The sequence below is a fragment of the Littorina saxatilis genome, linkage group LG12, assembly GCF_037325665.1.
Source record: "Littorina saxatilis isolate snail1 linkage group LG12, US_GU_Lsax_2.0, whole genome shotgun sequence".
Classification (NCBI taxonomy): Eukaryota; Metazoa; Mollusca; class Gastropoda; order Littorinimorpha; family Littorinidae; genus Littorina; species Littorina saxatilis.
Genome location: NC_090256.1, coordinates 26,523,112 through 26,545,611, shown reverse-complemented (window position 1 = coordinate 26,545,611; position 22,500 = coordinate 26,523,112). Strand labels below are relative to the sequence as shown.

The following is a 22,500-nucleotide window of genomic DNA, read 5'->3' as shown; positions in this document are numbered from 1 at the left end:
TCTCAAATCATGCCAAGAGCTATACAGTTCGCTTTGCGATATCTGAATCCTACCGTTTTTGTTTTTTGACGAATGCGTACCCATCAGGGCTGACGGAATATGACGTCGAAGGGAAGTCGGGACTTTTGACACTGAAGAAAACCGATCGCCAATTACATTTATTTTGATTAGTTAGCATAGTTACGGGATATTTTCGAGCACATCATTACAGGTGTTCCTAAAGTACAGCAGAGCGCATGTCCCTTGAACTTTTTAAGGTCCAATTCGCCAGAAAATGTTTTCAAAGGGGCTCCTTAGATTGTCCACCTTCAACAAATGTAATCGCTTCAGAGCAGGAATAGCTGACGACACTAGTCTAGGCAGTGTTGGTTGCGCGGCTTGAAATTAAACTAGCTACTCTGATCAGTGTACTGTTCACACATTTTTTCCCCTTGATTCCTAATCATCATACGAACAGTTCGAAACATTGAAAAGAGCAAAGTTTGCTGAGCAGCATTCCCACACTGCGTAGACAAAACGAGACTATAGAGCTTCAGATTTTCAGGGCAACGTGTTTTATGTCCACGATATCAAAACGTGCGAATGTGAAACAATACACCGTGGTGACAATTTTTGTTGCTGAAATGTTCAACCAATATAAAGCTGAAGCCAGTCTACTGAAATGTTCGCCTTTAGAAGGTCAATGCAGTTTTGTAGTTCATTTTCTCACCTGCGCCTTGATGTCTCTAATTTAATTTTTTTTTCTTGTCGGTCTGGTCTGTGGAAGCGTAGGTGTCTGAAATGTCATCGCAGTTCTCAACTTCATTTAATCCACGTATTTCTTTAATCATTTTCCTTGCCGCCTGTTTTTTATTGTCTGTTTTCTGAATTTCTTTCTGTCTTTCTTTCTTTCCTTCTTTGCCCACTGGGAGAACCTTTATGTGATTAAAGCTGCAATTAGAACAAGCAACCATAAGTTGCCAATACATCAGCACAGGTTTTTTAATGCTCCTAGAAATGAAAGATTGTGTGATATGTGCGATAAAAATGAATTAGGTGATGAGTTTCACTATTTGTTCATTTGTACCGATGAAAGTATAGTGTCTGAAAGAAGAAAATTAATTAGTCCTTATTACCGATCTCACCCAAATTGTTTAAAATATGAACAGTTAATGAATTGTAAATCTAAGATAAAACTAATGAAGCTAGCAAGATTTGTAGCCCATGTTATGATTTTAGTATGTTAGCGTACATGACTCCTTATTTTCTTCTTTTTTTGTCCGTCTATTGTTATTTCTGTTTTGCATTTTTATCTAACAGCCTTTTTTTTTAATACTGCTTCCCTCCTTCATTTTTTTGTCTTCCGTCATTCCTTCCTTCATTCCTTTCTTCCTTCCGTTATTACTTCCTTCATTCCGTCATTCCTTCCTTCCTTCCGTCATTTCTTCCTTTCGATTTTGCATGATTGATTACTTGTGTACCTGATGGCTTTCTTCCTTGTTATGTTTCTTCCTTACTTTCTTGGTATGTATATGCAGAGACATACATTGAAGAGATGCGAAGCGAGGCCGCTCGCGTGAACTCTTGGGGTACCGCGTGACCTCGCGCGATTGTTGGCCATCATCCCGTACTACGTTGTTGTTCGCTTGCTCTGACACCGATTTGAAGTGCTTTTTTGTCATATTTCTTTGGATATATCTAGCTTCAGACGAGAGATATAAGTGGTAAGTAAACTTGATTCATATTCTGTAGCTTCAATAGTGTGCACACGAACGCATTTGAGAGGATTGGGAGGATTACTTGCCCCTGCCGTAGGCGAAGATAACGCGAGCGGGAAGACAGCGCTTCGCATCTCTTCTATCTATGTCTCTGGTATATATATCTAATACATGCTTTCGTTTTGTTTTGTGCTTTTACAAAAGATGCATGGCATAATGGTATTGCCAATTTATTTCGGCTGTATATTATCGTTGTCCGCTTAATGTATACATATTATCTGTCTGATTTCTTACCTGATTTTGTTAAACCTATTTTTGTTTTGTTTGTATGTATGGAAGTGTATATTGCCAATTTATTTTGGTTGTATAGTATTGTTGTATTTGTCCGCTCAATTTGTATACATATATTAACTGACTGATTTGTTACCTTTTTTTGTTAAAGTTATATCTTTGTTTCAAAGCCCGCTGGGCCCAAAACAATAAAATACTTGACTTGACTTGACTTGACTTGACTTGACTTGACTTGACTTGACTTGACTTGACTTGGTTCTCAGGGCCGAGGTACACGAACAGAAAGTGGGTGCCACCCAAACGGGTGAGGACAAACCGCGGGGTCTGATTCGTTGAAATTACAATAAATCTCAATGTCAATCAATCCAACACCGCGGCTGACTCCCACCCGGTTAGTAACTTTCTCGTGCGTCTCGGCCCTGGTCACCACGTCTTGTAGCAGTAGAAGGCCACAGAGCTACACTAAGCATCGTCAGTGACAACAAAATAATATAGTGCACACGCAACAGAACAGACCAAAATCATGTTGGACGCCAAAGCCATGATTTAGAAGAATAATTAAGGCTTTGGAACTGAACGGTTTATGTAGAAAACAAAAGGGGCTACACTCTGGTGAAGGATTTACGGGAGTTGCTCCGTGAATAAACAAAAATATAAAAGTTCGGTCATAGTTAGGATCCAATTTTTCTTTTTCTTATTCTAGTCAAGCCTCTCCATCCGTACAATGAGCCAAACAATGCTAAGTTCGTCCGGTGAAATTGTCCTTATGTAATATGACTATTGGGTGACGTCACAAATCGTTCAGGTCCAAAGTCTTATTCTTCTCCAGATCATGGCTTTGGTGTCCAAAACGAGACGCAATATGTCGATCCAGCGGATGTTTGACTTTACAAGTGTAAAGTAGTTTTCTTCTTTTGCGCTTATGGACCGAAACTCCCACGTACACTGGTGTTTCTTTGCACGAGTGAGTGTTGACGTATACGACCATTTTGACCCCGTCAATTAGGCAGCTGTACTCCGATTTCAGGGGAGGATTTCACTCAAACTGAGAAGAGCGTTACTCTGCCCGAAGACACCAGCTGCTGGTATTATATCATGTGCTCGTGAACTTGCCCGAAGCTAATACAGCCCTCTGACCTTAGTTACGAGTTACAGATGTACTTCGTGTCGCTGTTCAAGATACCTTCCTTCCCATGTCATGCACACCGCCACATATTGTAAAAGCAGGGCTTTTGCATAGGATGAGCATCCTTCAATTAGGATACATACCGATAATCTGCAAGATGCATGGATACTTTCTATGCAGAGTGCAAACTTGCTGTTGCATCGATTTTGTAGCAGACGCTTATGTTAATCTGCCAAATTTATTCAGCGAAAATCTTACTCTGCATAGAAATCTTCTTGGCTATTTTGGGTACGCGTCTGAGCAGCAGGTTATTCTTAACCCGAATACAAGTGTGCACAAATGTGTGGTGGTTTCCATGATTGTTTATGCAGGAAGGCAGGTATCTGTACCCTACGGCGTTTCTAGTTATTGCCATCAGACACAAACAACACATTACAAATGTACTTTTGTCGCTATAAAGTCAAACAAAAATAAATGTTCGTTTCCGATGACAAGGCCAAGAAATAGGGTCACTGGGTCGGAGGTTTCTTTGTTTTTTGTTTATAAGGATTAAAGTCTCGTTATTTTATACCCAGGCGCTTATGGGTTTTTATTGCCCGGGACTCGTGGGAGCTGTGTCTCCTGGATGTAGGACAAGGGTAGCTTTCCTTGTAAAGTCTACACAATAGAGTTTTTTGTGGGTTTTATTTTAAAGCGAAAAATAAAGTTGTAGGGTCGGGAAGAAAAACTAGAGTCGGTGAACCGGAAAGTCTGGATGTTTTTTTATGTGTGCCTAAAGAGCAAAGATCAATGGATTCGTCAAATCTGTAGCTGGACCTGTTAACGAGAGCAATTAAGAAACGGTCACGGCTAGCTATTATCATTCCCTTTCAAATTCGTACTGCTTCCTCTTTTATCATTTTTCGCCGAATATCTTTTCCACACCCCCCCCCCCCTACCACCCTCACCGTCTCCCTCTCTCTGTCCGTCTGCCTGCCTGTCAGTCTGTCTGTCTGTCTGTCTGTCTTTCTGTCTGTCTGTCTGTCTGTCTTTCTTTATCTCTCAATTTCTGGCTGTTTGTCTCTCCCCAACTGTCTCACTCTGTCTCACTCTGTCTCTCTGTCTCTGTCTCTCCCTCTCTCTCTCTCTCTCTCTCTCTCTCTCTCTCTCTCTCTCTCTCTCTCTCTCTCTCTCTTGAGTCTTGTACACTTTCTTCCTCTTCCTGTTTTTTGTCTTTCTTCTCTCCACTTCTCCGGTTCTATATTCTTTTTTTTCCTTCCCCGTCACTCTCACCAAGTCACCTCTTGTACTCATCGAAACCCTCATCTCTTGATTTTCTGCTCTGTTTCTCTGTCTCTTCTAAATGCCCTTTCTAGTCTTGATTTTTCGATTTTTTTGCTTCCTCAGACTTGCTATTCCATGCTGAGTTGTTTTTTCTTCAGTTCTAGAATTCTTGATTTTGACCTGTTCCCTGTCAAACTTTGACAGGTCTTTATTTCTTTTACTGTAGAACTTCGCTTCCAGACTGTATTTGTGTAACTTATGAGGCGGGGATATAGCTCAGTTGGTAGCGCGCTGGATTTGTATTCAGTTGGCCGCTGTCAGCGCGAGTTCGATCCCAGGTTCGGCGGAAATTTATTTCACAGAGTCAACTTTGTGTGCAGACTCTCTTCGGTGTCCGAACCACCCCCCGTGTATACTACATTGGGTGTGCACGTTAAAGATCCCACGATTGACAAAAGGGTCTTTCCTGGCAAAATTGCTTAGGCACAGTTAATAATTGTCTACCATACCCGTGTGACTTGGAATAAGGCCGTGAAAGGTAAATATGCGCCGACATGGCTGCAATCTACTGGCCGTATAAAATTTCATCTCACACGGCATCACTGCAGAGCGCCTAGAACTGTACCCACGGAATATGCGCGATATAAGCTTCATTGATTGATTGATTGATTATCTGTCTTGTAACGTACATGACTCCTTATTTTCTTCTTTTTTTTGTCTGTCTATTGTTATTTCTGTTTTGCATTTTTATATAACAGCCTTTTTTTTTAATACTGCTTCCCTCCTTCATTTTTTTGTCTTCCGTCATTCCTTCCTTCATTCCTTTCTTCCTTTCGTTATTACTTCCTTCATTCCGTTATTACTTCCTTCATTCCGTCATTCCTTACTTTCGATTTTGCATGATTGTTTACTTGTGTACCTGATGGCTTTCTTCCTTGTTATGTTTCTTCCTTACTTTCTTTTTCTTTCCTTCCTTCCCTCCTTTATTAGCGATGAATATACATCTCTTCCTTTCCATCCTCCTTCCATGAGCTCCCCCACCTCTTCCCTCCCACCCCCCCCCCCCCCCCCCAACAACTAACTTATTCTCTGTACTCTTATCCGCAGAGACAAAAGCCGTAACAAGCTAAACCTTCTCTTTGTAGACGTGATACAAATTGATAAGGTCAATCAGCTTTAAACCTGACCTGAAAGACAAAAATCGCTTATCAGATAGCCAGACTGAATGAGATAGTGTGTGCGTTGCTGCATCAGTCCCAGCACACTTTTCATCATCAAGGTCGTGCATTTATAGAGATGATTTGAAAGGCCGCAAAGCGTTTATATATGAGGAAGGAGGTCTAAAATACAAATGTGTGTTTGTGTAACGGTCTCATTTCAGCCTTTCAAACCACACATGGCACGTTTTCAAGGTTTAAAAGCCCCCCCCCCCCCCCCCCCCCGCCCCCTATCCCCCTGTCCAATCACAATCCCCAACAGGTCTACTCGAACAAGCCACATTTGCCGTGAAACGTAGGCACACTTAATATCATTGTCTCTTCAAGTTGTTTATCGGAGATGAAGAAAAGACAAATTAGACTTAATTGCGCTCATACCGTAGCTCTCATATCAAAAAGGAGATACCAGGAATACTCTCTAGGACACCCTTAAAAATGTGGTAGTATTGCCAGGCTATATCACTTGCATCTGTACGGTTTCAAGGTTGATTGTCTGTTTCGTTGATCAATCATCAGGTTTTATGAGTGTATTTGTTTGTTTGTTACTTTAATTCTTTGTTTGACCAATCATCTGGTTTTGTTTATTTGTTTACCGCTTTGTATTTTATTAGATTGTTTGTTTGTTTGTTTGTTTGTTTGTTTTTGGGTGTTACGCAGTACGCGTCAAACCGTCATGAGACTGGTCGGCATTCACTTGTCAAATTACATTGCGAAATATGCTCCTGTTAGTGTACGCATAGGTTTCTATGACCCAGTCCAAAGGTTTCTCTGTTCACCCACCACCAACCCGACTCGTGTTTTAACAACGCTGGGAAATATAATCCTGGCTGGTGTCTTTGCGACAAAACGAGTGTTGCGCACGTGGCAACTGAGGACGGAACCGGAGAAAAGATGAACAGTTACCAGAGACGACATGCACTTATATATATAACGGACGATAACAATAATTGTTATGCACGCAGGAAAATATCTTCCGACAGGACATTTGATAGCTTCGTTATTTTTCGCGTTACGAACTCTCTATCAGGGTTTCCTAGGAGAAACAACAACGTTGTATGTTTTGTTGGACATTTATTGAAAAGAAAGTGACAACAGCGATGAAAATTATGTTGAAAATTGAGCAGAAATGCAAATATTGCCCAGTTGGAACAAACAAGAATTTCTGAGGATTTGTGTTTATTGCTGATTCTCTTATTCTTCAAAAGCACAAATTGTGAGTATCAATTTTGTTAAATGTTGAGATTGAAACAAACAAAGAAAGGAAGCAAAAGCAAACAAGCAAACAAAAAATATTGTGTGTCCGTTTTTGTAAGATAATATACATATTAACAAAATAAATAAAAAAGAAAGAGGGAAAAGAAGGACGAAAGTTGGAGCGAAAGAAAAAAGGACAAACAAACAGACTAAAATAAAAACGGACATAAAGAAGACTCTATATGGTTTATGTATCAGTGGAACATTGAATTATTGAATTGACACACACACACACACACACACACACACACACACACACACACACACACACACACACACACACACACACACACACACACACACACACACACACACACAAACACCAACTGTTCAGAAATCGTCACTAACATTCTTTTTGAAGGTCGTGAGTAGAGAATTGGGAGAGGGCGCTGGTCGTTTTATTCTTCTTTGAAGTTTGAGAAAAGGATAGCCCTTGTGGACTTTTCAGGCATTATACCAGTTGAACACTTTCACAATCTCACACATAACTCAAGAATGGAATAACATTTGTGTACACTTCAGGCATAGTGCAAGGTGAACAGTTTCAGAATTTCGCAACGTTATCTCTGGAGACCCTTGTTAACTGGGCAAAGCGCAACCGACAGGCAGAATAATCTTTTGGGAAAATAAAATATTCAAATTACTGTCCTGGCCACAGTCCACGGTGAGTACACCTTCGGATCACGTCACATATTGGTGACGACACAGGTCACGACTCCTGTGATCATTTATAAGCGTCTACTTTGCACGCGCAAGAGACGTGGCCGCACTCTTGGGTGAACTGCGTGTGCTCATTAAAAAACATGACTTCACGCTTGTGAAGCCGACCCAGTCACGCTATGCGCCGTCTTTAAATGCCAGCGTCTGTTTGGTTGTGCCAATAATGAGCAGCGAGGGAAAACCCACTTCGAAAAAAATGCTGAACAATCCGTTTGTTTCACTTGAACGTTTGTAAAGATGAAGCTTTACAAAATGTTTGTTGTTCAAACGTTAAAGACAAGTAAGCTTTTAGTCTAAATTCTGGAGAACATCTGGGTCTTCCGTTCTGCAAGCAAACCATTCATTGACCGTTCGGTTGTGGTTATTAGCAGCGAGGGAATTCTAGCTTTAGACAAAATGCTGAGTTGTCCGTTTGTCTCTCTGAAATGTTAGTAAGAACGAAGGTAATGAAATATCTGAGGTTCAAACGTGAAAGACATGTACATTTCCAACCCAAATCCTTGAGAGAAAAAACTGGGGTTGGGGAATGAAGTAATAATTATGTCTTAATCTTTTTATTTTTTTATTTTAAGTTTATTTTAGCACAGACACAGTTGAATTGAAGGACGCAGGTACAGTTTGTGAGAAAAGGTGATGGCTGTTTCGTCGTTGTTCCGACATCTTACAACTCTGAGCTTCTTGGTTGCACCATAGACCAAATAGCCTGGACCGCCAACTCGTCACGTGACCCTTCGAGGTTACGACTCTCGATTTTCAGGGGCGCGTCACGTCCGGTTTGAAACTTGAAAGGCCAGCGATTCGTCGAAGACAGTGAAAAGAAAGTACGCTCCAGTTATTTGTGACAATGGGAGGTGACAATGAACTGGATTTTCCAAAACTCCAAACTAAACTTAACAAAACTCATCGAAAAACATGTTCCATATGCACTTTTGCTGAGTTTATTTTAGCATTTTCAGAACTTACCTCGGCAACTTCGTCCATGTTTACAATCGACACCGGATATGACGTCCCCCTGATTACTGAAAGGCCATGTAAGCGTAGGTTCCTAAATGCGAGAGGCGCTACCTCGTAATAGAGAGAAAGAGCGGAGAGAGAGCTAGTTGGCGGTCCAGAATAAAATGTAATGGTCTGTGGGTTGCACAAACTGTACTCACAAAAGCTATTTCTGTCAAAGCTTTCGTAAGTGTGATGATCATATGTTAGTCAAGGTAAGCATGTAAATTTGTCCCATATACAAACAGATACAGATGAATAATAGCACGGGAAACGCATGCCCTATATAGGTTTCACAAATATATCAAATCAGTTTAAGTTAAAGCTTTCGTTAAGTGTATGACACTCACATGGCTAAGTCAAGGTCAATATGTGCATGCACTTTCGTCCCACGGAAAACAGACACAGTTGATATCTGAATAGTAGTATTGCGTACCAATGCCCCACATATCGAACTGCATGAAACCAAACACTATGGGCGTGAGAGTGTGTCGCGAGACAATCGCACAGAGTACATGATAATGATATGACGTACTCTCAAAGCACTTCCCCCAAAGCACGTGTATTTGACTATAGTTCTTGCTGAGAATGGGAAAAGATAAAGTTTTAGTATAAAAAACCTTTAATGTGCTAGTTGTTTAGTGCTAGCTTTAGTGCCGAAAATCTTTGTGTCGTTGACTTTTTGAAGATCATGAAATGATAAAGGTTTCGTATCGGAAAACTTTCTGTTGTTAACAGTTTAACGACATGAAATGATACAGCTTTTCTATCGGGAACATTTCTGGTTTTTACATTTAGTCAAGTTTTGACTAAATGTTTTATCATAGAGGGGGAATATCGAGATGAGGGTCGTGGTGCATGTATGTGTGTGTGTATGTGTGTATGTGTGTGTGTGTGTGTGTGTGTGTGTGTGTGTGTGTGTGTGTGTGTGTGTGTGTGTGTGTGTTGTCATTAAAATCACATTTTCGCAAATAGATTCAAAATTGATTGCATCGTATTCTTCATTAAACTCTGAATCAGAAAATGTAGGTATATGTTATGTTTACTCTTATAATGTGATCACAATTAACAAAAACATATATTTATATATATATGATATGTTGTATTCAAAACAAACTCTTAAAGATTTAAAAAAAAAAAATACAGAAAAGCGCGCTTTCCTGCTTAGCGCAATACATTACCGCGCTATTCTGGCTTGTCAATTTCACTTCGTAAAAAAATGGAGTGCGTTCCGTTTCATTATATGAGTTCGACAGCTTGACTAAATGTAGTAATTTCGCCTAACGCGATTTGTTGTTGTTGTTGGTGTTTGAACTGTAAGTTGACACTGCTGTAGTATCAGAACACTTTCTGTTGGTGTTTTGTGTGTGTGTGTGTGTGTGTGTGTGTGTGTGTGTGTGTGTGTGTGTGTGTGTGTGTGTGTGTGTGTGTGTGTGTGTGTGTTTGTTTTTGGATACAGCTTAAGTATTTGACAATTTTCTATTGTTAGCTGTTTAAACATCACAAAATGACAGAGTATTAGTAACGAACAACTTTCTGTTGTGAGTTGTTTGAAGATCATAAAATAATACTGCTTGGTGTTGTTAGTCGTGTGAAGATTTTACACTTTTTCTTTTTGAAGAGAACACAGGATTTGTGTAGGTGGCATGGATCTGGTTATTTACGTCTGAAAAGTATTCAGAGAATTAAGTTTAAATATCAGTTGCTTTCAAAATGTATGACTTTATTACATTTTGATTCATGAAGACGTAATCCGATTTATTCATAAACATTTCATGCAATCCGATTTATTCAAGGTTCAGATTATTGGGGAAAAGGGACTTTGGCAAAAAATGAAGATTGTACCAGATATTCCAAAAGTCTACAACGACAACACAATGAATGCAGAATGCAACTTTTGGAATATTTCGTTTCAACAAATGAGTTTTGAAGTTATCTCTTAAGATTTATCCGGTAAAAATGAGGTAAAAATGCGAAGACATGAAATACAATATTCATCATGTTAAAAGCAAAATGTAATCAGTGTTTCCTTTTTTAAACGTTGAAATCTACTTTCCTTACATCCGAGCGACAGTAATGAATGCAAGAAAAGGGAAATCCCTTTATTGTTTCTCCTCTCTCCCCTCCTCCGCCTCCTCATTGAGAATTCGATATATAACACAGGGTTCAGTCAGTGTAAACAAAACAGGCATAGAGAAACAATTAGATAAAGAAGATAACCACAGGTTGTGCAGACAGGCAGACAAACAGACAGACAGACAGACAGACAGACAGACAGACAGACAGACAGAGAGACAGACAGACAGACGGAAAAGAACACAGCCAGTCACACAGATCAACAGAACGAACGACAGACAAACTGATAGTAAGACAGACAGAGCGATGGTGTGAAAACAAAAATAGAGAAAGAAATAGACAAAATGACAGATTTCAAGATAGATCAACATTTACAGACAGATTACTTGGCAGGCCGACCGACCAACAGAGAGGCAGACGAACTTGAAGATGAACAGACGGGCGGACGGATAGACAGACTGTAAAAGAACACCCCTACCCATCCTACACGCACACCCCACCTTCCTGGCACCCCAACCCCCACCCCCTCCCCCTCGGCCCTTTCCTCACAGTAAATCCCGAAGGAAGGGTTGGTAACACGGGGGGGGGGGGGGGGGGGGGTGGGGTTTGAGGCGAGAACTCGCCTTGTGATCAAATTTGCCATGCACGCCCGCGGGGTGTGGCTAACTGATGTGATCCCATAAACCACAGCACGTTCTGCTCGGAAAGCCTGACACACTGCGACCACTCTGCTCAGGAAATCTACTTTGATCTGACCTATTTTACAACGAGATGGGGATGTGGAACAAAGAAGAGGATATGGGGGTGGGTGGAGGGGGGGTGCTGAGAGCGGCCTTGAAGTTATGTCATCGCTTCCTGCACTCAACCCCCTCCCCCTCCCCCAATTTTGTTATTTTCAGAATCCGACGGTATGGCGGTCAAAATTATTGGATATACTTAACGTTATACATGTATCGCCATTTCCTGCACTTTACCATGTGTTCTGTTCACAGTCCTGCAGGAGATTAGCTCAGTTTTTTTGGGTCACCATTAATATAACAGCAATTTCGTCTGGAGCAATTTCATGACTCAGGAATGTCATGTCTTCATGCGTGGAGTATACAATGGAAGGAAATGTGCGGAGGGGAAGGGAGAGCAGGGTGGGGTGGGTGTCCTTTATGTGATATCGCAGCATATTGTAAGCTGGTCAATAGTGTTATTTCGTTTGTTATTAAAAAAATATTTTTGAAGGATTTCATGATCGGGAAAGGCAGGTCTTCATGAGTATAGCCTGGAAGACCGATGTGAATGCGTGATGTATTGTGTAAAAAAACATTCCATCTCACACGGCATAAATAAACCCCTGCGCCTCGAATATGTGCGCGATATAAATTGAAAAAACAAAACAAACAAAAAACAATCCCTGCGTTTAGAACTGTACCCACGGAATACGCGCGATATAAGCCTCATACTGAGTGATTAATTGATTGAGTGAAGACAATGGAGGTGGAAGCTGTGGGGGGGGGGGGGGGGGGTGTTGACGAAATAAGGCTTCATGTGATGTCCCAGCTTTTTGCATTGTTCTCATTAGAGTCCAGTCGAATGCTGGTCTAAATTCTTGTTTCTTGCTCCATGAAAGCAATAATATCTGAAGGAATTTCACGACCGGTAATGGTGTGTCTTCCTAACCAACCTAGATAATGACAATGGAGAGCAGGTGAGGTAAGGAAACACTGCGGAGCGGATGGGTGGGTGGGGGGGGGGAGTTGTTGATAATGGGTTGATGCTATAGTCCTCTTGATGTACTTTACCCCTCTCCGTTTCAGAGACTTGGGGCTGCCATTCGCCGGCCTTACTTCTTAGTTTTTGTTTTTTCCTTTTCTTTGGCCATTAACGAGTCAGTCTGGAGACAGTTCACCAACCTAAAGGTCGTGTGTAGCCTACTTTACAGCATGTGATAAAAGGCGGATGCGATACTGCGAACTTGGAGGGGGCCCGGGTAGCTCAGGTGGTAGAGCACTGGACTTGTGATCGAGAGGTCGCTGGTTCGAATCCGGACCGGGACGGACACGGGTCAACTTTATGTGCAGACCCAGAGACGGTATCCATCTCCCACCCCCGTGTCACCACAATGGCACGTTAAAGATCTTGGTCATTCTACCACAAGTGCAGATGGTTGATACCACCTAAACACACAAACATCAAAAAGCCGTGAGGGCGTAAAACTCGAAACCAATTCATGTCCAATATGGGCAATTAAGACCTGACGGACGATAAGCCCCTTAAAATTTACTCGCGAACTTAGTTTACCCCTACTATCCTAACGAGCACTGTCGTGGCTTTGTCTTTGTTCCTGTCTCAAGCGGCATTAACGAGTTTGTCTTGAGAAAGTTCATGACCACATAGTCGTGTTTGGCAAAGTTTACATTAAACAGGGAGAACGTACTGAAGGGGGTTTGAGATTGGGCAGCTCATGCGATACCATCTCCTGCAACCCCCTTACCCCCCCCCCCCCCCCACCCCCGCCCTCTCCCACTGCCATTGTAACCAACCCCGTCGTGTTATTCTTTGTTTCTGTTTTCGTAGAGCCATTAACGAGTTAATCTTGAGAGAGTCCATAACCAAATGCTCGTGTGCGACTTAGCTAACAGTCGAAATGAGATTTGCGAATCGGTTGATGCGATACCGCCAAGCACCTTCCTTCTCTTCTGCCATGTCGTGTGTCGTTCCTAATTCCTGTCTCTTGCACCTTTAACAACTTTTTCCTGAGAAAAGTTCATAATCTGCTGGTCGATGTGTGACCAAGTTTTCCCTGGAAGGGAGGATTTGAGAATTGGCCAATGCGGTCTCGGTACCGCCTCTGGCACTTCCTCCCCCCCCCCCCCCCCCCCTATCATCATCTTCAGAGTCTTGCCGTTAGTTGAACTTGATTCTTGTCCCTTGCGCCTTTAAACAAATTCTCTGAAGAAAGTTTGTTATGACTTAGTTAACAATGGAACGCGGTTTTTGAGAATGGGCTGATCCTAAATCCTGTTTTGTGTGCCATTAAGAACTTTTTCCGCGGAGAAATTCTTAATCAACTGATGGTGTGTGACCTAGTTTGCTGTGGAAGGGAGAGTCTGAGAATGGTCTGAATTCGAAGGGATGACGCCTCCTGCTGCACTTTTGCTCGGTATCTCGTTAAAACACATGCATGCAGACTTTGTGTTTCGTACGCCATCAACAATTTTGTCTGGAGAAAGTTCAGAATGAAATGGGCGTCCATTATTTTAAACAGATCCGTTCACCGGTTTGTGTGTTATAAGAGCATCCTTCTTCTTTAACACAGTACCAAAACTCAATGCCAATTGTGTGTTTTGTATATATATATTTTTTTCCTAACTTAATGTTTATGAAAGATACCTATGTGAGTCTGCAAATCAATTCAGAAAATTAATAACTAAATAAAGTTACCTTTACACGCGTAGCAGCCAAGCTACTGAATTTGGTATCTATCTAAATGTATAGTTTCTTTTATCTCATATCAAATCCTGGGCAGCTTAAAGGCGGTGTATATAATCTACTATACGAGAAAGGATGTATAATTTAACAATGGAAGCTCTGAAAATAGTTGATGTGGTATTTCTTCCAGTCGCAATTTTCCTCGCCCACTGTCTGGCGTATGAGCCTACAGGATGTCTGTTTCTTTCGACATTAGCATTTGTGTCCGGAGGAACTTCATAATCACAAGGCTTGTGCGTTCGTGTCTGGCTTATTTTAGAATCAAGCGGGATCGAAGGAATTCGAGATTAAAGGGTTTGTGTATTTACCTCTGACCTATTTTATCATGAAGCGGGATTTAAGAATGGGAATCTCTGGAAATTCTTCATCGTGCCACTCTATATCCGCTTATTTTAAGGTATTCCTGGTGAGTGATGACATAATTACAACCACCATCCCGAATTAGATAGCGCAATTAGAAACTTTTTGTGGCCCATTTTATCCCTTTAGTAATCATATTCGAAAGGGTGTCCTGTTCTAATGTGTCTTTGACCTGGTTTACCATGGTGACAGGGCTTTGAGAATGGGTTTAAAGGGTAAGCTTGAATATACCAGGCGCCCGTGCTTCCGCTCCAGTTGTTCTGGCAACGGTCAAACATCGCATTTACTTCTAGAGCAACGTCCTTTAAAATTGGGATATGCTATGGTTACGTAGTATTCGCTGGGGATACTTTGACTCGAACAAGCGCAATGCGGTCGTCTACCTCGACTCGCCGGCACTTGAGCCTGTCTCGTCAAAGTATCGAGACACGACCAGGTGGCCAAGTGTGTGTTTTTCGGTTTAACCAGCCATCTGCCCTACTGGCGGAATGACCCAGATCTTGTTTTACGTGACACGGCGGTAACACGGGCCCGGAGGGGGCATGGAGTTCGTCTCTAAGTCATCACATTAAGATGACACGTGTTCGTCCAGAACTTGATTCGAACCTTTAACGCAAAAATACAGTGTTCTTCCAACTGAGCTTCCAGATAGCTCTTCGGTAAATGACCGAGGAAATGTACATGGAAGATGTAAAAGAAAGGAAGGGGTGGCAAGGGAGAAGAGAAGAATATTATATTCATACGAATACCCATGTTCGTTTGCCTTTGTGATTAGTTTTCTGTTGCTGTATGTCTGTATTTCTGTCCGTTTGTCCCTGTTCCTATTTGGGTCTGCGTATCTCTAGAGTCTTGGCTGTTCACCATATCTTTGCGTTTTAGAAGTAACAGCGCGGGAGAGGTAAAAGGAATGACCCCCACCCGTCCTTCCCCCCGTTTAAAGGGGCATTCTTTCTCGTGTAAGAGATCATACATATATACCGCCACATATCTCTGCAGGGTTTCACGTGGAATAACACCATCCTTTCACAAATACCACAAGTGAATGAAATACTACAATTAGACAACACTGTTCATTGGCTTTATCGACGCCCGTTTTTAACCGCTTGCTTCCCTTTATGTAATAAACCGTCCATAGATCGTCGTTCTCCCGAACTAAATCCTGTGTATGTCATCGAAAATAGAGGATTTTGGGTGGGGAATCCTTTCCTGCAATGACGTCAGCGTCTTTCGGCGATTGGTCAATGCATTTCGTAGCAATAATGTCGGTCACGCTTGAAATTATCGCTACTTGATATTGCTTTCCAAACTTATACGAAGTGACCGAGAGCATAGGGTCAGTTATTAACTGAACTTGCCTCGAACAGTGAGATAAAGAGAACAGTACACAAATACGAACGAAGAGACTCGGAAACTTGAGTCGTCGCCACACTCAAGAACTCAAGTGTAATATTTGAAGTTAAAATCTCCCTCACCTACGATGCGGCAGAATAGCTCAGTTGGTAAAGCTCCCGATTATTCGCTATTCCTTACTTTTGTGGTTCCGGGTTTGATCCGTTTCGACGGCAATTTTATTTCTATTTTTTCTGAACTCGTAATTCTTGTATTTTATTCATTTGCTTCCATCCAAACGTTTTGAATGATGTAATGAATCGAAATAATCAAAAAGTTGCATAATTATTGAGTACTTACAGCGGGACAATTTCCCCAGAATTTCCCATTATATTTTTGTTTTAGTAACCTCGGCTTTGGTGAAAATGTAATGCCCTATAGGTAACACCGCGACTACATGTAATGATGAGAACAAGAAAACGTACAAATCACAAATACGAACGGGGAAACCGACTAGTCGACAAATGCTCGATCGAGAACCCGGGCACGTGGAAGGTATGTTTGCACTTCAAGTATTAGTTTTCACGCTTGTTTCTGAGTCTCCGTGGCGGGGTGGTAGTACGTTAGCTTGCAGATCCGTCAGTCTCGAGTTCGAGTCCCATAATTGGCAAGTCTTTTTGTAAAACATTTTGTCTCCATTTTTCAACTTTTTTTTCTTCTTTTCTGAACTCCATATACTTGGTTGGTTTTTTTTCTTTTTGATTTATCACAAAGGTTTTGAGTCGTGTATTAAAAATCGAATATAGTGCGTAAGTGCCTTTGAGCAGCTGTCCCAGAATTCGGTATTCTATATTTAGTACGGGATATCCCCCCCCAAAAAGTCAAAGGGCATATGTATCACCGCGTGTCGACTGCTCTGGAAACTTGCATTCTCCCAGTAAGGTCATATATTGTACTACGTTGCAAGCCCCTGGAGCAATTTTTGATTAGTGCTTTTGTGAACAAGAAACAATTAACAAGTGGCTCTATCCCATCTCCCCCCTTTCCCCGTCGCGATATAACCTTGAACGGTTGAAAACGACGTTAAACACCAAATAAAGAAAGAAAGAAAGTGTCGACTGCTGGTAATGGTAGTAAAGTACTTCTAGTGTAATAGACTTCTTCTTATACATGCACCCAAAATCAAAAGCGTGGCTGCATAATTTGCGGTGCGGTATATTTTTGGCTGAATAAATTTAGCAGATTAACATAGGCGTCATTTACAAAATGAATGAAACACAAATTGAATGCAACACAAAACTCCCGCCAGTGGTCAGGCTGTTGAATTTTAGCTGTGGCGGGGTGGTAAGACGTCGGCCTCTTATATAACCGGAAGGTCGAGGGTTCGAATCCCGGCCGCGGCCGCCTGGTGGGTTAAGTGTGGAGATTTTTCCGATCTCCCAGGTCAACTTATGTGCAGACCTGCTAGTAGCTTATGCCCCTTCGTGTGTACACGCAAGCACAAGACCAAGTGCGCACGGAAAAGATCCTGTAATCCATGTCAGAGTTCGGTGGGTTATAGAAACACGAAAATATCCAGCATGCTTCCTCCGAAAACGGCGTATGGCTGCCTAAATGGCGGCGTAAAAACGGTCATACACGTAAATTTCCACTCGTGCAAAAACACGAGTGTACGTGGGAGTCTAAGCCCATGAACGAAGAAGAAGAAAAAAGAAGAATTTTAGCATGTGTATCAGTGGAAGGAGGCTCTTATCCCGTGTATAAGCCTGAACATATCTGTTGTGCTGAACATGATCGGAACACGGGAAGGACCGTACCTTTAACGTTGCAGAAGAGGGAGAAAGAAGGATCGCCCAGACCCCCGCTCCAGCCACCCTTTCTACTTTAAAATAAACGAGCAAACAAGCAGGAAAGTAAACAGATAACACCAAAAAATTGCAAAATTGTAGCAAGTTAGCCGCCACCAATTTCACAGCAGACAGAATCTTTAAAGCGGAGTGCCAGTTTCCATTGCGGGAATCGGACTCGGGGGAGAACAGGACACACAGAATGGATCGACTGATTAACTTGAGTCCGCTGCTAAAACTGTAAGCGAAAGCAATGCGCACCACTTCTGCTGAATGAAATAGAAAAACAAACTGTTTTTCCCATTTCAGTTCGTGTCGGCGTGTAATTTACGAGGTGAAGATAGGGTAAGACGCCTTGTTTGTCTTTAAAGCTGCATTTCTTCTTTTTCCCGTGCGAACGATCAGGTAGACTACAACTGATCCATCCAAGATTTAAAGATACATTCCTTCCTTCTCGCGTAAACGATCATGTACACCTTCATACGTCCGTCTGGATTTTTTTTACCTGGAATCGATGTCAATTGCGAAATTGAAAAAAAAAATAAATAAATAAATAAAACACACAATTTCTCTGATGAGCAGCAGTCAGGCACTTTTGATACGGAGTTTCCAAGTGGACGGATGATCTGATCTACTGTAATTCATCAGTGGAATTCTTATAGATCAGTGTAGACCCAGAACCGGTTTTATGGACTCGCGGTGGTCACACTCACAGTTCGGACCACCGCTTCGTCACCCGACTGCGGTTGTCCGAACGCGGTGCCAGAGGAGGGCAGCACTGTAATTGGTCAACTCACATTGTTTTTCACGAAACCCGATTTCGTCGGATTACTAAATTTCACTCGTTCAACTGCATTTGGCCGACGGTGTTGCTGGCACATGAAACCGGTCCCTGAGGTGGTGTACATGATGGCTTGTACGGGAAGGACGGTATCTTTAACATGGGATGAGAACATTCATCCTTTCACCTGCACTCCAACACATTAACAGCACAAATGCATCCTGTGCAAAGTGGTAAATGTTTTCTCAATGATTTACGCAGATTGTCAAAGGTGTCATTAATTCAGCCAAAAAATAAAACAATAAAACATTAGCACAGATACAGAAAACAGCGAAGATGTTGACTGTGGGTGAGTTGCTAAGTGGAAGGATATTCTTATCCCAAACCTAGACAGATCGGAGGTGGTCTAGCTGCTTGATCGTTTGTGTGAGAAGGGAAGAGTCTTTAAAGCCAAAAGATCCGTTTTCACAGCTTTTGCTGTTTGGACGAATTAGCCATTGCAACAGGGCCCTACTTTTTGTTGGAATTGCGGATGATTAAGTGAATGTTGTATTCCGTTTCTCTCTTTAACTCTATTAGCATGTGTTGTTCTGAGGGCGATATTTCTCTGCTTCAAAATGTCTTCATTTTTTTCCCTATTTCCACTTTCCGTTTCTGTTCTTCCTGTTTCCTTTCTTCTTTCCTTCTTCTCTTCGTTTCTTTCCGTTTCTGTTCTTCCTGTTTCCTTTCTTCTTTCCTTCTTCTCTTCGTTTCTTTCCGTTTCTGTTCTTCCTGTTTCCTTTCTTCTTTCCTTCTTCTCTTCGTTTCTTTCCGTTTCTGTTCTTCCTGTTTCCTTTCTTCTTTCCTTCTTCTCTTCGTTTCTTTCCGTTTCTGTTTCCTTTCTTCTTTTCTTCTGCTTTTTGTTTCTGTCCTTCCTGTTTCCTTTCTTCTTTCCTTCTTCTCTTCGTTTCTTTCCGTTTCTGTTCTTCCTGTTTCCTTTCTTCTTTCCTTCTTCTCTTCGTTTCTGTTCTTCCTGTTTCCTTTCTTCTTTCCTTCTTCTCTTCGTTTCTGTTCTTCCTGTTTCCTTTCTTCTTTCCTTCTTCTCTTCGTTTCTGTTCTTCCTGTTTCCTTTCTTCTTTCCTTCTTCTCTTCGTTTCTGATCTTCCTGTTTCCTTTCTTCTTTCCTTCTTCTCTTCGTTTCTTTCCGTTTCTGTTCTTCCTGTTTCCTTTCTTCTTTCCTTCTTCTCTTCGTTTCTGTTCTTCCTGTTTCCTTTCTTCTTTCCTTCTTCTCTTCGTTTCTTTCCGTTTCTGTTCTTCCTGTTTCCTTTCTTCTTTCCTTCTTCTCTTCGTTTCTTTCCGTTTCTGTTCTTCCTGTTTCCTTTCTTCTTTCCTTCTTCTCTTCGTTTCTTTCCGTTTCTGTTCTTCCTGTTTCCTTTCTTCTTTCCTTCTGCTCTTCGTTTCTTTCCGTTTCTGTTCTTCCTGTTTCCTTTCTTCTTTCCTTCTTCTCTTCGTTTCTTTCCGTTTCTGTTCTTCCTGTTTCCTTTCTTCTTTCCTTCTTCTCTTCGTTTCTTTCCGTTTCTGTTCTTCCTGTTTCCTTTCTTCTTTCCTTCTTCTCTTCGTTTCTTTCCGTTTCTGTTCTTCCAGTTTCCTTTCTTCTTTCCTTCTTCTCTTCGTTTCTTTCCGTTTCTGTTTCCTTTCTTCTTTTCTTCTTCTCTTCGTTTCTTTCCGTTTCTGTTCTTCCTGTTTCCTTTCTTCTTTCCTTCTTCTCTTCGTTTCTGTTCTTCTTGTTTCCTTTCTTCTTTCCTTCTTCTCTTCGTTTCTTTCCGTTTCTGTTCTTCCTGTTTCCTTTCTTCTTTCCTTCTTCTCTTCGTTTCTTTCCGTTTCTGTTCTTCCTGTTTCCTTTCTTCTTTCCTTCTGCTCTTCGTTTCTGTCCTTTTCTCTTTTTTTTCTTGAGTGTTTGATTCCGTGAATAGTTAATTCATTTTGTTGGTTTGATCACATACCCCCCGCGGGTTAGGGGGAAGAATTTACCCGATGCTCCCCAGCATGTCGTAAGAGGCGACTAACGGATTCTGTTTCTCCTTTTACCCTTGTTAAGTGTTTCTTGTATAGAATATAGTCAATGTTTGTAAAGATTTTAGTCAAGCAGTATGTAAGAAATGTTAAGTCCTTTGTACTGGAAACTTGCATTCTCCCAGAAAGGTAATATATTGTACTACGTTGCAAGCCCCTGGAGCAATTTTTTGATTAGTGCTTTTGTGAACAAGACACAATTAACAAGTGGCTCCATCCCATCTCTCCCCCCCCCCCCCCCCCCCCCCTTTCCCCGTCGCGATATAACCTTCGTGGTTGAAAACGACGTTAAACACCAAATAAAGAAAGAAAAGAAAGGTTTGATCACATATCTTGCTATAGCAACGCGGGTAATGATGAATGGTTGGATTTGTGGTATGTTTACAAGGGTAAGGTTGGGGTGGGGTGGTAGAGTCTATGACGTGTTTTGACGTGTACATTTTTTTGTAATGATTTCGCAATTAATTCTTTGTACAAATTGATTACCTATATTGGGTTCAAGTGCTAGTCTTTCGGATGAGACGAAAAACCGAGGTCCCTTCGTGTACACTACATTGGGGTGTGCACGTTAAAGATCCCACGATTGACAAAAGGGTCTTTCCTGGCAAAATTGTATAGGCATAGATAAAAATGTCCACCAAAATACCCGTGTGACTTGGAATAATAGGCCGTGAAAAGTAGGATATGCGCCGAAATGGCTGCGATCTGCTGGCCGATGTGAATGCGTGATGTATTGTGTAAAAAAAAATTCCATCTCACACGGCATAAATAAATTCCTGCGCCTTGAATATGTGCGCGATATGAATTGCATAAAAAATGTTTTTAAAAATCCCTGCGCTTAGAACTGTACCCACGGAATACGCGCGATATAAGCCTCATATTGATTGATTGACCTATTTAAAAAGAGAGACCACGCTATGAATGCAGATTGCAAAGTGTTCTATTTTAACTCACATTGGGAATCCCGAGAGACATTCTTTGTTTAAAATGGCACTTACGCTGGTCGAGGCTTGCCACTAAACAAAGAAATTCGCGAGAGATTCTGAACATGGATTACAATAGAACATTGTGTAATTCATTATGTCCTCTCCTCTTATGTGGCTAGCAGGCATGCATGGTTGTTTTTGGACTCGACATTTTGTTTATGCACTGCATGTGGATTATCAGTCGCAACATGGATTGAGCGCCTACAGAACGGAATGTGTGTGTCTTGTTCAGCTCCCCAAAAAACCTTCGATGCAGACGACAGGATTTTAGCGAGTTTCCTTTTAGGTGGGTGCATTTCAGTTGTAAACAGATAAAATGCAAGAACCGTCCTTTTCCCAAGGGCTATGATGACAATTACATATTGTATGAGAACATTCCCAGGTAATGTGTTCGAACCAGTGAAAAATCTATGTATGCTTGGGGCGTCAATTTTATATCCGCGTTTTGGTCGGTTTGGAGATTCTTGCGCAACTTAGGATAAAACGTGCAATGAAGTATAACAACGAGTGCACATGCTCACATTTAATTTCACAATGGTAAGCTTTCGGGCCAAAGAGCATGCTACAAAAAATACAGCATGGTTTCCCCGGTTTTCACAAAGCGGTACACCACCTTATTTTACGTGGACATTAAAAACGACGCTTTGACCATACAAGGAACATAAATCGCATTGAAAGAGTGTACTAAATTAGTGCAACCACAAACATAATCTGTTTGGACCTTGATGAATCATCCGAATTGCTGAAATCAAGAACATAGCACCTCTGGCATTTTTCTCCAGACATGCCAAGTCACACTTCATGTTTGCTAGCTGTGCCATGTTAGTACAGGGCCAATCAATACAGTATTGTTTTTAAACCCGTTCCAAATGTCAAGTCTCGTTGGTCTCAAACAGGGCAAACCACTTCAGTCACCGAAATCCCATCGTCTTGAAATGTCACATTTGACAGGCAGTGAGAATGGAGAGACTATAAACAGGCATGGCAAGTGCTGTGTAGAAGTGCAATGCCAAGGCACTACATACCCC

General features: G+C 41.6%; 1 protein-coding gene and 1 long non-coding RNA gene across 2 annotated transcripts in view; one reads left to right on the top strand and one right to left on the bottom strand.

The window, feature by feature from the left end:
• LOC138981633 (uncharacterized) overlaps positions 1 to 16,918 on the top strand; it is an 89,183-nt gene extending 72,265 nt beyond the window's left edge. Inside the window, exon 2 of the long non-coding RNA XR_011460678.1 lies at positions 16,749 to 16,918. This is a non-coding gene — a long non-coding RNA (uncharacterized lncRNA). The remainder of the gene's footprint in view (positions 1 to 16,748) is intronic.
• Positions 16,919 to 19,069: 2,151 nt separating this feature from the next.
• Positions 19,070 to 22,293, bottom strand: LOC138983056 (trichohyalin-like). The gene is made up of 2 exons (XM_070356459.1): positions 22,236 to 22,293; positions 19,070 to 20,361 (listed from the first exon to the last, which is right to left on the bottom strand). The coding sequence occupies exons 1-2, from the start codon at positions 22,291 to 22,293 to the stop codon at positions 19,070 to 19,072; spliced, it is 1,350 nt and encodes a 449-aa protein (XP_070212560.1).
• Positions 22,294 to 22,500: the final 207 nt, after the last annotated feature.

What these genes read in the sequence shown, in the direction of transcription:
- LOC138983056 (XM_070356459.1), bottom strand. Translation starts at nt 22,293, where the DNA reads ATGGCACAGCTAGCAAACATGAAGTGTGACTTGGCATGTCTGGAGAAA. An exon ending in TCTGGAGAAAAATGCCAGAG is followed by an intron (nt 20,362 to 22,235) that starts GTGCTATGTTCT and finishes CAAACACTCAAG; the next exon opens with AAAAAAAAGAGAAAAGGACA.